At 55.2% G+C, this 16,012-nt stretch overlaps 3 protein-coding genes across 3 annotated transcripts; 1 reads left to right on the plus strand and 2 right to left on the minus strand.

Moving 5' to 3' along the window:
- Positions 1-297: 297 nt before the first annotated feature.
- si:dkey-89b17.4 (zinc finger protein 646) lies at positions 298-9,024 on the minus strand. Its single transcript, XM_037257428.1, is given in 22 exon segments — positions 298-2,038; positions 2,528-2,663; positions 2,666-2,767; positions 2,770-2,836; positions 2,838-2,981; positions 2,984-3,641; positions 3,905-3,977; positions 3,980-4,004; positions 4,006-5,139; positions 5,141-5,218; positions 5,220-5,333; positions 5,336-5,466; positions 5,469-5,501; positions 5,504-5,600; positions 5,603-5,941; positions 5,943-6,063; positions 6,065-6,135; positions 6,137-6,166; positions 6,168-6,229; positions 6,232-6,288; positions 6,291-6,596; positions 8,878-9,024. Coding segments are annotated over 21 exon segments (4,566 nt in total). The 5' UTR covers positions 6,541-6,596; positions 8,878-9,024; the 3' UTR covers positions 298-1,194.
- An 899-nt stretch (positions 9,025-9,923) lies between these two features.
- Positions 9,924-11,915, plus strand: thoc6 (THO complex 6). The gene is given in 15 exon segments (XM_037257504.1): positions 9,924-9,972; positions 9,975-10,010; positions 10,079-10,147; positions 10,221-10,324; positions 10,404-10,441; positions 10,548-10,599; positions 10,678-10,749; positions 10,822-10,924; positions 11,104-11,120; positions 11,123-11,155; positions 11,230-11,245; positions 11,248-11,291; positions 11,363-11,473; positions 11,542-11,670; positions 11,771-11,915. Coding segments are annotated over 15 exon segments (945 nt in total). The 5' UTR covers positions 9,924-9,932; the 3' UTR covers positions 11,852-11,915.
- On the minus strand, positions 11,907-15,896 carry med15 (mediator complex subunit 15). The gene is given in 18 exon segments (XM_037257503.1): positions 11,907-12,118; positions 12,194-12,292; positions 12,359-12,525; positions 12,625-12,779; positions 12,845-12,914; positions 12,988-13,046; positions 13,094-13,254; positions 13,310-13,437; positions 13,511-13,629; positions 13,688-13,783; positions 13,856-13,978; positions 14,103-14,369; positions 14,443-14,615; positions 14,810-14,974; positions 15,040-15,063; positions 15,143-15,194; positions 15,271-15,358; positions 15,699-15,896. Coding segments are annotated over 18 exon segments (2,151 nt in total). The 5' UTR covers positions 15,767-15,896; the 3' UTR covers positions 11,907-11,981.
- Positions 15,897-16,012: the final 116 nt, after the last annotated feature.

The raw sequence follows: 16,012 nt of genomic DNA on the forward strand, positions 1-16,012 counted from the left end.
CGCGAGCTACTTTTGAAATGACCAAGTCACAAAGATATACCCACTAAAAATTTTTTTTTATTATATATATATATATATTAAAAAAATTGTCATCGTGAGAAAAAAAAGTCCTACTCCCATTCCCTATGAAAGTGATACTTCTTACTAATTTTATACCCTTTCTTAAGTTTAAGAGAAAAAACAGGGTTCTGACAATTGGAGGGAACTCGCGAGCTGGCGATCGACCGGTCGATCGCCGTATTGCGCACCCCTGGTTTAGATGACTTGGTTCTTTGACTGCGTCGACAAAAGCAAAGCGTGTTTGTGGAAGTCTTTTAATGCGTGTAAATGAAGTTTACAGTCGAGTTTGATGTCAAAACACGGAATACAAAGTACAAAGTGACATGCGAAGACTCGTCATACAAGTGTAAAAAGAAGCACAATCAATATTAAAACAATAACGTTAAGGACACGGGTTCCCGGGAGGCCAGTCAGTCCACTTCTTTCATTTAGAAATTCCACGCACGCCTCTCTCGTTGAATGACATCCAGCATTTGCACACGGTCGTCGTGCGAGTGAATGGACGACGCACATTTGTCGTCCGTTTTGTTTTCAGTCCTCAGCAGTTTCAAGTTAACAAGTTATCAAAAGACGTTAGAAAAGTCACGTGACTTCAAACTAAGCGTACATAAAGTCAAACGCGCCCGCTAACATCATGACGCTAACTAGCACCTCAGCGTCCAATCAATAAATACGGCAAAAGCTACGCTAGGAGATACAAAGGTCCCTTTAGCACAGGGGACCAGAAGGATTATGGGACATCACAGCTCTAAAGACATCTACACACTAGCGCTGCTGCTACTACACACACGTACGATACATACGTGTATTGATAACACGCTAACTATCCTACACAATCAGGAGGCGGATCTTCCTGACAGACACGCCCATTACCCACTCGCACGTGGGCCAATCCTGTTTGCGGGAGACAGCGTCCAAAATGCAGAGGCCACAAGCGTTACGGGCAGAGGGTATATGAAAGTCAAAGTCCCGCCTCTTCAAGCACCTTGCCTTAGCTCCGCCAATCTGTCACTTGAGTCTCGCTGAGTGTGTGTGTGTCCAGGAAGCGCGTTTGAGCACGTTCACACGTCTAGCTTCGGCCAGAGCGCGTTTGTGTTTGTCTCTGGTGCACCGAGCCCCGCTAGCAAGCTAAATTCAGATAAAGGCGCCACCAAAATTGGGCGGCGGGCCGGCAATCCTGCGGGGCGTCGCCGCAGAGTTGTCGGCCCAGTGGACCTTCATGTGGTGCCTGAGGTTGGACTTGGAGGAGAAGCGTTTGTCACACTGCGAGCACGTAAAGGGTTTTTCCTTCGTGTGCATGCGGCGGTGGCAGATGAGCTGCGTAGACACCCGGAAGGACTTGCCGCACTCGGGGCACTGGTAGCGTTTGGGCTCGGTGTGGATGCGCCGGTGGTTCTTGAGGGACATCAGGTTGGGGAACTGCTTGTGGCAGGAGTTGCAGAAGAAGCTTCCGGTCTTGTGGCTGTTCTTGTGGTTGACCAGCGAGCTGGCGTGGCGGTAGGAGCGGCCGCACTGGTCGCACACGTGAGCCTTGGCTAACGCCTGCCGTGCGCGGACCCGGTTTGCGGCGCCAGCGCCCTGCTCTTGCATCAAGGTGAGGTCAAGGCCCGAGCCCCAGCCCGGCCGGTGGCGATGGGGCGGGGGCCGCAGGGGCGCTTGGCCGTGGCTGATCTCCATGTGCAGCCGGAAGCTGGCCTGCGTAGGGAAGGCGCGGCGGCAGGAGGCGCAGGTCAGCTCCCGCTGCTTCTGGTGGACCCGCCGGTGGTTGTAGAGCTGCGAGGCCACTCGGAAGGTCTTGCCGCAGTCGTGGCAGTGGTGGCGGCGGATCTCCGAGTGGATGCGGCGGTGGTTCTTGAGGGCCAGGAGGTTGTTGTAGGTCTTGAGACACACGGCGCAGTGGTAGATGCCGAGCGTGTGCGTGTTCTTGTGGTTGAGGAGGGAACTGGCATGTCGGTAGGAGCGTCCGCATTGGTCACACCTGCGCACAGATTCAACGTTAGATGCCGAGTAGAAGCGCTCATCATGTCAACGTTACGGTACTGCGTCGGTATTACGTTAGCGTTACAGTATATGATCTGCAATCCGGCTTAGCCAACAAGACTTCCTAGCGGCCGAAGCAGGGGCCTGGCGAGGGGGACCGGCCCAAAGGCAAGGTCACCCTGGTCCGCCCCCACGCCCTCTTCCTAATCTTGTCTACAGGTGGGCGGTCTCTCGCAACACACGGACACACAACATCAGCAGCACAAAGACAGAGTGGATGCTAACTGAAAGCAAACGGGGGTGACTAACTGGTCTCTCCACTAATTCAATTTGTCCAAACTTCAGAAAATCGAATTCCGGCACGCGAATGGGTCCCAAGGAAGCCGGATTGGAGATCATATACCTGGAATAGACATGTGCAGAGCTAAATTCATCTTCACTATTTGGACAAGTTCCAAAAATGCTAAACAAAGCGAGGACAACTCACGTGTAGCGACACTCGTCACCCTCTCCCGTGCCGCCGGGCGTCTTCCTCCTGACGTCCAGGCCTACCTGGTTGTCGCCGCAGCGGTGTCGAGCCAGTCCGGACCTGCCCTGGAAACTCTTGCCGCAGGTGGGGCAGCGAAGGGCGTGGCGCCCTCCTCGTGGACTTTCTGGTGGTTGCGCAGAAAGCGGGCCAGGCGGAAGGCTTTCCCGCACGTGTGGCAGATGTGCTTCTTGCGCTGGTGTGGATGCGCATGTGGTTGCGCAGAGCCATGTAGTTGGTGTAGGGCTTATCGCAGAAGTTGCAGCGGAAAGTCGCCCGTTTTGTGCGTGTGTTTGTGGTTGAGCAGAGAGCTGGCGTGCTTGTAGGCGCAGCTGCACAGGTCGCACGCGTAAGGCCTCTCATCCGAGTCCAGGTCCACAGAGCTCCTCTCTACGCTGACGTTGGCCGAAGCTGTCCGGCCGACGACGAGGACGGCATGTGCTGGGGCCGGGCAGTCCGTGCTGCGGCCAGCTGCTCGGCCGACGAGAAGCCCTCGCAGCAGCCGTCGCACTCAAAGTCCATCTGGGCTCCGGGCCCTTGCGGGCCCTTGCACAGGCCTGCCGTGGTGTGCGTGGCCAGCTGCCTCTGGGTACGGAAACCCTTGCCACACTCCTGGCAGTTGTGCTTCTTCTGCGCAAAGTGGAGGCGCAGGTGGTTCTTCATGGCCAGCCGATTCGGGTAGGTGGAGTTGCACACGTTGCAATGGTACTCGCCGATTTTGTGGAGGTTCTTGTGATTGGCCAAGCTGCCCGCGTGCCGGTACGTCTTGCCGCATTCCTCGCAGGCGAAAGGCCGCCGCCCGCTCTCCGCCGGGTCAAACTTCTGAGGCCTGGACGTCCCGGCCGACGAGTAGGGCTTTTTGAAGCCCTGCTGAGCGTACTTGACACCCACGGCGGGGCCCTTGGAAGACTCGCCTCGCATGCTCGCCATCTGAGACGGGCCGGGCTGCTGGTAGCGCGAGCCGTTGGGGCCGGTGCGGACCAGACCTTTGGCCCGGTGTTCTTCATGGAGACGGAGGTGATTAATCAGCTGTTTTTGGATCTTGAAGGCCTTCCCGCATTCTTCACACTTGTGCCTGGAGTTAGAAGGGACACGTCAATTTAGCTCATCGCAGTTAATAAGTCAACAATAGAAGTCACACAAGTCAACAGTTAGACTAAGGATAGTCAAGTACCAGGCACCGATATCAGGCCGATTTCAAGGTATCGGTTATTCTGCCGATACCAACCTAGGCAGAATTATCTGACACGGCTGGCAATGACACCTGTTGATGGTTGGACTGACCATCCCTCAACAGCTGACCCTTGACCTGGTGGCAAAGTAAAACGGTGGGCGTACCTTTTGAGGTCAAAGTGAGTCCTCTGGTGGTTCTTGAGGGCCAGCAAGTTGTAGTAACGCTTCTGACATACAGGCAGCGGAAGACGCCAGTCTTGTGAGACCTTTTTGTGGTTGAGCAGGGAACACGGGTGTCTGTAGCCTCGCCCGCACTGGTCGCACTTGTGGGGTTTGTCACTTTGGTCCAACATTGGCCGTCGGCCATTCCCACCGAGGTCACGGCTTCCGCCCGCGACCCCGCCGCCCATGCCCTCGCCTCCGGACATCCCTTTGGCTCCGTTGAGGCCCTGCTTGCTGAGCGAGCCGGCCCGATTCTTTCCGGGACACAGGTGGGTGATCAGGTGGTGACGGTCAGCGAAGAACATGCCGCAGTCCACGCAAATGTGGTTGCGCCCGTCCATCTTGTCACCGCGTTGGCCGAAAGCAGCTCCGATGCCCTGTTGTTGGTCATCGGGTCTCTGCGGACCGTGGACTAGTTGGTGATTCAGGAGGTCTTGCTTCCTGGAGAAGCTTTGACCACATGTGGAGCAGATCATCCGCCAGTCCTGCTCCAGACTAGATGGTCCGGGACCGGAGGGATTATTGGCGTGACTTCGCAGATGGCTACGCAGGGCTCGTAGGCTGGCGTAATGGTTCCCACACACGGAGCACTGGTAGATTTCTCCGTCGTCGTCATCCTTGTCAGGATTTGCCATCCTCTTCCCTCCGGTCTGGGAGTACTGCCGCTGACCGGTCCCTTCCTTAAGACCGCCAGAGGCCTGCATGGAGCTGCTACTAGAGGTGTGGTAGTTCATGTTGCCGATAAAACCGTTGGACATGTTACTCTGCTGCTGTGGCGGCGCTTGACCTCGGCGGGAGCACATGTGCGATTTGATACCGGACACGTCGGAATACATCTCACCGCAGTCGGCGCACACGTGGCGGTCGGCCTGCCGGTGGGCGGAGCCCCCGTCGAAGCGCTCGTGGAACTCCAGCGAGTCCAAAGCGTTGCTGTGACCGCCGTCCGGTACAAAGTGGGCAGTGTCCGTGAGGTTTCCCGGCAGAGAGATGGGCGTGGTGGCGCCGCTGCTCTCCTGCACGTAGCTCTGCTGAGAGTCCAACGTCAGCGGCTCCGGCGATAACCAGTCGTTCCCGTCACCCAGAGGCTGGTTGGAGGAGCGGCCCTTGTGGCTTCGCAGGTGGCTGTGTAGCGCCGCCAATGAGGGTACTGCTTACAGCAGACCGCTACACTGATAGTGGGCCCGTTTGATGACAGCGCTTGTGGTTGACCAGGCTGCCGGCGTGCCGATAGCTCTTGCCGCACTCGCCGCACTTGAAAGCGACGTTCGCCGTCATCCGGAGAGCCGGCCTGGGCCACGCGGCTTCCCGATGAAGATGACACAGAGCCCTGGGAATCCGAGTTGAGTATGGAGCTGTCCTGGCCGTGGGATGGCCGGGTGGGGGTCGTGGCGTCAGGATAGTGTACTTTAAGGGTCTCAGGTCGGGATGTCCCGCTCCGCAGTACGCACACGTATATATGGGATTGTTGACGGGAGGGCCCATGATGGGGTCGTAGGGACCCCTTTATCACCGGGCAAAGGCGGGAGGGGTAGAGGGTCCCGAGAGCTGGAGTGTATGCCGGCGATCGCACTGCACTCAAATTGTGAGGCATGATGCCGGGAAAGCTTCGGGACAGTCCGAGGGACGGCGACGGTGCTGTTGTTGAAGGAGAATGTGCTCCTGGAAATCGGCCTTGTTGGGGAGTGCAATCTGGCACAGGTGGCAGAAGAAGCAGGAGTTGGCGTTGTCACTCTGGGTGGCCTGAGAGCCGCTGCCCCCACCGCGCTCAGACTGGTGGAGGCCGCCTCCGCCGCTCACCATGGACGCTGCGGGGCTCTTGAACTTTGAGTGAGTCCTCTCGTGGCTGTTGAGGGCAGCCAGGTTGCTAAATTGTTTGAAGCACACAGAGCACTTGAAGCTTCCTTGCTGGTGGCACTTCTTGTGGTTTACCAAGCTACCGTGATGACGGTAGGTTCTGTCGCACTGGTCGCACTTGAACGGTCCGGTCCCAGGCGTCGTCCGATCGGGGGAAACTTTGGTACCTTCGTGGCCTGCAGGGCGCTATTGTTCAAGGAGAGCGTCCGAAGCCGTCCGAGAGCTCCTGGCCGAGGCGTAGTCCCTTTCGTAGGGCCTCCTTCCTCGGGAAACCTCCTCGTTTCTTCTTCGGCTCTGTGAGCGCTACTCGGGGACAAGGTGCTGTATGCGAAGGTGATTTTTAAGAGCAACCGGCGTTGGGCAGGGTGCGGGTGCAGACGGGACACTGGAAGGAGCCCACTTCGTGGGACTTTTATGGTTGGCCAAACTAGCGGCGTGCTTGTAAATTCTTCCACACTGTTCACACTCAAACACGGTGCACTTTCTCCTTGCTGGTAATGTGCTTTTCAATGTTCTAGAAGACTTGGAGTACTGGGGCAGACCATATCACATTCTTTACAGGGGAACCCCTTGGCACGACTCATATCATGCAATGCGCATAGTACTCTGGCAGATTTCAGGTGGAGTCGCCACGGCGCGACCGCCGTCGGTGAGCCTATAGGGACGGGTGGGAGGGGCTTTCGCTTGAGAGGGTCTTTGCTCATCAGTTCGAATACGCCGACCATCTTCTCCCCAACGGCCAATCGGGCCACGCCCTGGCAGGTTGGCCTGTGAGGCGTTACTACGGAGACAAGAGAGAGAGGAGGGGGGGGGGGGGGAGAGAATGTGTATTTAGTCAAATGTGGGAGAAATAAAGTGTTCTTGCTCATGAACCAGTCTGTTGTGGGGGGCGGGCTTCCCGACACTGTAGCAGCATATTTGAGTTCACCAGATTTAAAAGTGATTCATTTACTGCAAATACAACATTCTGCATCTGTCTCTGCTAGCAATGTAGAGTAACACAACAATTAAATGCTCTTTCACAGATGACACTTGGATGAGCACGATTGCACACTCAGACTGGAGTTGCATTGCATCTAATTAATATCTGCATGCATACAGGTTCACATATGCTGTTTGTGGACTTCAGTTCTGCCTTCAACACCATTGTGCCGCAGGTTCATCAGCAAACTTGACAAGCTGGGCCTCAGTACCGGCCTCTGCAACTGGCTACTGGACTTCCTCTGTCAGAGGCCACAGGTGGTACGTGTTGGCGACAAGATCTCCGCCAGCATCACGCTGAGCACAGGGGCCCCCCCAAGGCTGCGTGCTCAGTCCGCTGCTCTTCACCCTTCTGACGCATGACTGCGCTGCCACCTGCCAGCGGCAAACCGCATAGTGAAGTTGCTGACGGACACGACTCTGGTGGGTCTCATCACCAAGGGAGACGAGACTCAATACAGGCTGGAGGTTGACCTTCTGACCGCGTGGGCAGGGACAAACAACCTCCTGCTGAAACGTCGACAAGACCAGGAGATTGTCGTTGACTTCGGAAGGGTCACGCCCAACACCTGACGCTGACCATCGACGGTGCTGTGGTGGAGAGAGTGAGCAGCGCCAGGTTCCTGGGGGTGCACATCAGTGAGGATCTCTCCTGGTCCACCAACACCACGTCGCTGGCGAAGAAGGCCCAGCGCCAGCCTGTACTTCCTTCGGAAACTCAGGCGAGCGGGGTCTCCTCCGGCCGTCTGACTACTTTTTTACCGCGGCACCATTGAGAGCGTCCTCTCCAGCTGATTGCTGTCTGGGGTGGCAGCTGCACTGACCAAGACTTGAAGGCCCTGCAGCGCATTGTGAAAACGGCTAGCAAGACTATTGGTGCTTCTCTCCCCTCCTTGAAGGACATTTACACCTCCCATCTCACTCGCAAGGCGACCAAGATGTGATTGATGTGAGTCACCCCGCCTCACTCTTTGTGTTGAACTTCTGCCCTCTGGGAGGCGGTACAGGAGCCTGCGCTCCCGCACTACCAGACTTTCCAACAGCTTCGTACTCCAGGCTGTTAGGATCCTGAACTCGCTCCCCCTTTCAGCGTAGCGTCTGTTCTTGCTGTATGCACACTGGCTCGGTTTTGACCCTCATATTTATGGGCTCTGTCTATTTATTCATCGCTCATTTTATTTTATTTTATTATTATTTGTTATTTATGGTTTTGGGCATTCTTGTTTTTTTTTGTGTCGCCTACTTGTATGTCTCGTCACCCGTGGGATGGTGGAAACGGAATTTCGGTTTCTTTGTGTGTCTGACATATGAAGGGATGACAATAAAGCTGACTTTGCCTTTGAAAAAAAAAAAATATGGGCCAAGATATTGACCTGCAGTATGCATGGAGCCCAAGTCCACTTTACAAAACTAAGTAGGAATGACGTAAGGGACTGCAACCGGACTTGATGTCTTCGGTGTTTCTATGCAAATGTCAGCAGACACCACTTTCAAGTGATAATCTCATTCTATTAGCATGCCGTGTTGTTGTTTACGTGTGAATGTGCCAATGGCTTTCTGTGACTGACGTGCTGGCGCAAGTGAAGGGGGAAAAGGGGAGAGGAAGACTGAGGGGAAGAGCGGGCCGCGCGTGGAGGGGACCGCCTGACCTTGGCCCGACTCCAGCGCGCATCTGTCGGACAAAGCCAAGCATCTTTCCCGCCGCGCGGCTCTTCCTTTCACGGAGCGTCATTCTCCGCCTCCACCGTTAACCCAAACGAGCAAGCTGACGGGATGATTCCGTCCACAACAAAAATGACAAGGGCTGTTCAGCGACGAGCCGCCGCCTACCTGCCCGCACAGCGCACAGCGCGCAGCGCGGTCGACCCGGGGCCAAATCAGCCCAGTGGCGGCGACCACGGCGGCGCTGAAGAACATGTTTGACTTTGACGAAAACGCCATTGTGCACGTTAACCACAAGCAGCCCGACAACGTTAGCTCGCCGGCTAGCTGTTTAGGAACCTGGCTCGTATTCTCAGCTTGACAGCAATAAAGCAAGCAAACAAACAACCAACCAAGCACCCAGCCACCACAATGCTCACTCTCAAATGTACGCAGACGCAAGACGCGGACTGCTTCCCGCAATCAGCCTCGGCCGGCGGCCGTGTTAGCCCCTCCGCTAGCCGCCCAAGCTAACTGAGCTAGCCCCGCAGCTACACAAAGATGTCGACCCTCCGCGCGCGGCCCCCTTTAGTGGGGGGAAGCTGCTTTGCAGCCTCAAACTTACCCTTCCGCTGGCCTCCGCGTCCCGCTAAATGAAGCGAGTTGCGTCGGCGTGCGATGCAATCGCAGAACGTTGCGCCGTCAGCGACGAACCATGTTTTTTTTTTTTTTTTTTTGGGCATCTGCTGTTTTTCTTTTGCACGCTCGACTTTTGCCTCTTGGCTGTCCGCCGCCGCTACGACGACAACGACGACGACAACACACTTCCTGCCGCGCACCGCGTCATCATGCGCGCGGCACGACGACGACGACCAGCTGGAAAAACCGATAAAGCACGCCAATTGATCATTTGCTGTCTACAAGAGTTTTCATTTTATTTTCCACATGAACGGGAGAAGCCGAGCCGAGCCGAATGGTGCCGAGCCGGGCCGAGCGGGAAAAGGAGCAGCGCCATGTTGGGAGATTTTCTTTTGTTTTCGTCTTCCCTTAATGCTTTAGCTGTGTTTTGTTGTTGTTGCTGTATTGATGTGATGACAAATTAAAATAAATATCCCCCTTCAACACCACACACTGTTGAACGCAGTATCTGCCATCATGACAAACAAGGAGCATGTCGCGATTCGCGCCTCCTCAGACTACACATCCCAGAATGCAATGCGTGGCGACGTGCATTTTGTGCGCTTGCACTGCCGATCAAATCGCGCCGTCCGTGCACGCAACTCAACAATGGGACCCGTCGAGGTAAACTTTCTCCTTTCTTTCTCCAATAAGATGATTTAATTTGAGTCATGGCCAATAAAATTGACTGCTTCTAAAACGAACAAACATCGTTGTCCTAATTTGTGTGGAAAGACAACTATGATACAACAGCATCAAAACGTCGACACATGTATGACATGTTAATGAACATGCGAGCTATCCACAGCTGCTGCACATGTCAGTGTTCTCTCAACGGTTTTCCCCATGTGGACGTTTCTGGCGGCGGGAAACAACTACGGGGAGATCGCCATCTCAGGTGAGCCTTGCGAGGATGATGATGAGAACGGCGATAAAGGATGCTGCAGGAAGAAAGTCGTTGTGTCAGTTTGTGCGCAGCTTTGAGCCCTGATGCGTCGGAGGCGGGTCGGAAGCCCTTGTTTACGTTTCCAGGTGAGCAATGTTGAGCTTTTGTCCATTTCGGGTGAGGCGAATGTCTATCCCACTAACTGTGGGTGCATCTCAGCTCACGACGGTCCCGTGTCGTGTCTGGAGTCGTTCGGTGGCCATCTGCTGAGTGCCGGGGACGGGGTCGGTCAGCGCTTGGAATTGGCCGAGCTCATCAAGAAGGTAGTGAGACACGACGGCACGTTGACGTAGCACCGCGGGGCGTAACTCACTGTTAGGCTTTTTTCGTGTTTGCCTTCAGAATGTTAAAGTTGTGTGGACAAAGAGACCGGAATACAAGTGAGTGGCGGGCCCCCACGCAGGACGGCTCACCGTTCACCAATGTCTGGCTTGCGGCAGATCACGTAAACGCCTTCTCTCTCTCTCTCTCTCGTTCCTCCATCAGAGCCAACATGGAGATCCCAGAGATCAACGCCATGGCGGTCAACCCCGAGTGAGTAGGGAAAAGTTCTGTACTAGTACACGTTTTGCCCTGTTTGGCTCCACTAAACAAAGTGTTTGTGTGTTGGTGTCAGGACAACAGCGTGGTGTTTGGTGGCGGTGACAATAACGTTCACGTCCTGGATCTTGAGCCGGCCGTCTTTAAGGCGGGCTGCGAGTGCAAGTGCCGCATCGCTAGGCGGCAGCCAATGTTTGACGTTTCCATCTTTCACCCCCAGGCCGTCTTCCGAGGACACTCGGACTACGTCCACTGTTTGAGTGTGAGAGAGCGCGAGGGTGAGGTTCTCTCGGGCAGCGAAGATGGCGCCGTCAGGATGTGGGGTGAGGCCAGAAGGACATTTTAGATACCAAGGACATCTTAAAAGTTCCATATTCCCTAAATTGCCACTTTTGCGGAATTGCAAATTCCATCTTCCCCAGTAATTTGGAATTCCGTTTTCTGGAAATCTCCTGTAAGCACACAAATGACATTTTGTGATTGTTGAGTCTTGTGTGTGCAGACAGCAGGACATCTCAGTGCGGTTCACTGTCGTGGAGGTGCACAAGTACCAGGTAAGATGCCGTCATCACGTGGCTGCAGCTGTGTTAGGTGTTGACTTTAGCTCCTCGTCTTTCAGTTTTGACAGAAATGTGCCCGCCCTCAGTTGGCAAGTGGATCAGCTGTTTGACCACCGATTCGGATTGGATGGTGAGGAGGCAGAAGTTGTCAGTGCAGTGAACATCCTTTGGTTCTTGCTTTTGATTGTTATGTGGGTCCAGCTGTGCGGCGGCGGTCCGTCCCTTTCCCTGTGGCACCTTCGCTCCCTGACGCCCACGTCCGTCTTCGCGCTGAGCGGCTGCCAGAGACAAGCCAGCTTCTACCAGGACATGGTGAGCAAAATCCGCTTCACTTAAACGGCACCGCGCCGCCTTCAACTTGCATGTCCGTCCTGTCGCAGATTCTGGCAGTGGGCCAAGGTCCCACCGTGTCCCACTGCCTGCTGGGGGGACAGGTCAAGGCTCAGATCCCGTGCACGCCCAACAACGTCAACAGCCTGGAGCTCAACACCAACAGCGCCGAACACCAGGTAGTCGGGGATGGGAATCCATAAGCAGAAAATGACGTAGCTACTAACTGATCACAGGCAGTCATGTGTCAGATGTATGAAGCTTTTTTTGGTGTTGTAGGTCTTGACGGTGGCAGGAAGCAGCCAATTTGTGGACGTGTTCACCAACGTGTCCTACAGAGCCTTTTCGCTACACTTTTGATGCACAACACTTTTTTTGCCCCTTTTTTTAATGATGTGAATAAAATGTCCTCATATGTGGTCTTTAGACGTGATGATGGTGTTTTATTAATGTTCAAAGTGAAAAAAGGTTGCCATTTGAGATGTTGCGATCACGCGGCGGACAAACAGGCCTGGCGGACGCTCTGCGCCCACGTGTGCAGAACCTCCGTCAGCGAGTGCTTGTCGGGAAGCTGCAGCAGCTTGGACGCCAGGGTCCTATGCACCGACTGCAGGAAATGGTTGGCGCCTGCGCACATTTTGATATTTTGCCTCTTCTCGTAGCAGAAATGCCTCTGTAGCGATTGCTCGTAACTTTACTCACCGTACTGGTCGGCGTGGTCAGCCCAGTAGGGGCTATTGTCCGGATAGTCAGCGGGAACGCTCAGCTGAAGCGGCGGAACGGTAGGAAGGTTTTTGTCCTCTGCGGAAAAAAAAGCAGGTCAGAGACGAGGCGAGGTTGTGGGGTGGGGGCGTCTTAGTGTCTCACCGAGCTTGCACAGCAGGTGCACGGCGCCGTTGTTACTGCAGTAGGCCGGGTCCAGGTGCACCAGGAACTTAACGTCCAGCCGGGCCACCTCGCCCTGCAGGATGTTGGGCACCTTCTGACGCTCATCCTCGTCATGCTTCCTCTTCCGCGAAGGAACAGACGGGCCGCTGAGGAGGACGCCGCAAAAAGTTACCCGTGGAGTGCAAACTTGCAGGCACCTGGGGAGGGTTTTGTGGGGAGCCGGAAGAGTAGCCTCTCATGCTTACGTGATGGGTGGGCCGTGAATGGCGGCTAAAGAGGGGGCGAAGGTTCGATGGAGCGAGTGGTTGAAGACGGGAGACCGGAGGTTGGCCATAACGGCGTCAAGTAGTGGCTGGCACAAATACGGCTGCTTGGGCGGCAGTGGCGGCGGAGGTGTCGGCTGAGCAAAAAACGCACACGCGTTAGCGGTAATGATGTAACGCGGAGGGTGGGGGCGTATTTTACCACGGCCATGTCGTTCTTTAGCTTCTCCAATGCAATCTCACACTTCTGCAGCGTCTTCAGAGGACACCTGAAGGTCAGAAGAATTAAGAGGACTGTCTCCATGGTAACATGGAGTTCAACAATAGCCCAGTCCTTTCACCTGGTCTTTGGGGTCCGTGAGGATGTTGAGGAGACTCTTCATCTTGCTGAGGTCCTTCTTTCGCTTGACAATGACAAGAAGTCAACGCCCCTCACGAGAAGTGCATTTACATTTACCGCTCAGCCCCACCCACTACCTTCGTTCTTATCAATCTTGTTGATCATGCGACGCAGAGGCTCGATGTATTTGGAAAGCTGTTTAAGTTTTTCCATGTACTGCTGGTCCTCCTGGGACGCTGCCCCAGCGGGACTCATCACAGAGTTTGGGTTTCCTGTTGGGAAGACATGTTCAGGTCACGGTCGCATGGCGTGTGTGCACGTTTGTACCTGGAGTGCTAAGTGGGCCTGGCGAGGGGACACCATAGTTCTGGGGTGTCCTGGCGGTAGACGGACTCTGTGAGGGTTGAGGGGACGGGCTGGGCTGAAAGCCCCCCGGAGACGGCGTGGGACCTGAGCTGCAGCAAGGATGAGGTCGTGGGCGGTAAGGCAGAACGCCGACAGGAAGACGTCGAAGACACGTTCTCATACCTGGCCGAGTTGGGCTGTGAGGTGGGAGGCTGAGGAGAGGGTTGGGGAGGCGGAGGCATGGACTGCGGGGTCTGGACCTGCACGGGCGAGGGTGACGACATCATGGCATGCTGCTGCACCTGCCAGGACAACAGAGCTGACTGACAGACCCTGAAGGTCACGGCTTGGAGGTCATACCTGCTGCGTCACGGCGGCAGCATTGGGGGGCGGGATGGCCGGGGCCATTGGGGGCCGGGGCAGTCGGGCCGGGATCTGCATGTTGGGACGCACCAGCTGGACAAGAATGGACGCGTGATTGACGGCAGCGGTTCCTTGTCTGATTCCCACCTGAAGGCGGCGACTCACCTGGCCTGATGCGGCCGCCATTTGCGCCTGTACGGCCGCCTGCTGTTGCTGCTGCTGCTGCTGCTGTTGTTGCTGCTGCTGCTGCTGTTGCTGCTGCTGCTGCTGCTGCAACGCTGCCCGGGCCTGCACACATGTTCAAGGGGCACGGGAGCAATGCTCAGGGAAGGGTCTCAGTTATGAAGCTCAAGAGAGGGGGACTTGGAGGCGGGGCCTTGGGTTAAGGAAGTAGGGTCAGGCGCCTTATGACCTGGAACGCCTGCTGCATCTTGAGCTGGTGCTGCTGCTGACTCAACGAGTTGATGGGGACGTGCTGGGCGGGCGCCATCTGTCCAGCCAGAGACTGTGGCACCATGGCGGCCTGCTGCTGCTGTAGGAGCGGCTGCATGGGGCCTGGCTGAGCCTGTGCCTGCTGCTGTACCATGTGCTGAATGGACTGTGCCTGTGCCTGCGCATGCTGCTGCTGCAGCTGTAACTGCACCATCTGCTGCTGCTGCTGCATCCTAGACTGATGCATCTGCACACACACAAATTGGCGGCGGCGGCTGAAGGGGACGAATACCTGCTTGTGGTTGCGGTTGTGGGCGTACCTGGTTCTGCTGCTGCTGGTTTTGCTGTTGTTGGTTCTGGTGCATCTGCTGCTGCTGGGCTCTCATCTGCTGTTGAACTTGGAACTGCTGCTGCTGCTGCTGGAACTGTTGGAACTGCAAGTTCTGCTGCTGCTGCTGTTGCTGCTGCAAGGACAACTGGGTCGGACCCCCCACTGAGGACCGGAAACAAGAGTGAGAAGGTGGGGGGAAATGAGGGGCAGACTGCCATGTGTGCTTGTCGTGTTTGCATGCCTGCGCATGCTTTGACCGGGATGTAATACTTCCCGACTAACCAAAGCTCCACCTCCACCCCGCCGCACAAAATCAAAGTGATGTGCGGCCCCTGCGGGCAAGCAAACGCACTCACAGGGTTGTGGATTTCCAGACACCCCGGGCATGGCATGCTGGCCTATCTGCATGGGTGCCATGGGCCCCATTCCCCCAACGGGGGCACCGGCGGGGCGGGGCCCCATGCCGATGGCCCCCGGGCCCCCTCCGACGCCCGTCAGGTTAGTTAGGGCATTGATGGGATCTAGTAGAGACAACACACGCCGCGTTACCTGCGCCGTCCACGTGCACCGGTACACGTGCACTCACCTGGACCTCCCAGGGTCTTTTTGTCTGTCAAAGAAAAACAAGGCAGGGGTCAGATATCAAGGAGCAATGGGATGGCTGACCGAATGAATTAATGGTGACTCACGGATGTCGCGGTAGTGGATGATGAGCCTGGCCACCAGGGACAGATACTCCTCCTGCAAATACAACATTATCAATTTTCCTTCAAGATGCCACCTTTGAGAGGGTCCACTTCAAACCCTCCCGACTCACTCTGGACTTGGCTTTGATGTAAACGTGGTTCTCCATGTCCGTGCTGGACTTGCTGTGTCCGCTTCCCGCCTTCCTCTTGGCCTCCTCACTGCAAAGTGTAAGCACAACATGGTCACATTTACATGCATCTTGAGGATTTGTGCATTCCTCCACGTTTACCAGGCAATGCTGACATGAGTTTGAGGACTCAAAAGTATTTGACATGAGTTTGATGACTTAAAAAGAATTGGAAAAGATGTTGATTTTGGTTTTTTTGTCTTGTCACATTGCTATTTAAATGCGAACACCACACACAGGGTGTAGCCAGGATTCAAACACACAACCTCAGAACTGCGAGCCAATAGTGATAACTAAACAACAAAAAGATGATCTTAAGCTAAGCTAAAAAGCACAGAAAGCGATAGAGCGAAACGGCGATCAAATCTCACATCTGAGCAACGACTTTCTGCCGGAACTGAGGACTTCTCCAGTCGCTGTCGGGTCCCGGAACCTCCATTGCGACGGCAAGCCAGACAATAAAGTTAATCAAACACGTTTCAGACACAAAGTATTCAAAGATCTACAACAACAAAGTGGGCCACAGTCTCTTGACGCGCTCCTCTTGTCTTCTTGTTCTTCTTCTATTCTGCGCTAAACAGTGACGCGCACGTGACCGCCACCTACCGGACGCGCATTTCTGTGAGATTTCCAGCATAGTTTTCCATCAATTACAACACCAAAATAATTTTTATTTACTTTATTT

The sequence above is a fragment of the Syngnathus acus genome, chromosome 8 (assembly GCF_901709675.1).
Source record: "Syngnathus acus chromosome 8, fSynAcu1.2, whole genome shotgun sequence".
Taxonomy (NCBI): domain Eukaryota; kingdom Metazoa; phylum Chordata; class Actinopteri; order Syngnathiformes; family Syngnathidae; genus Syngnathus; species Syngnathus acus.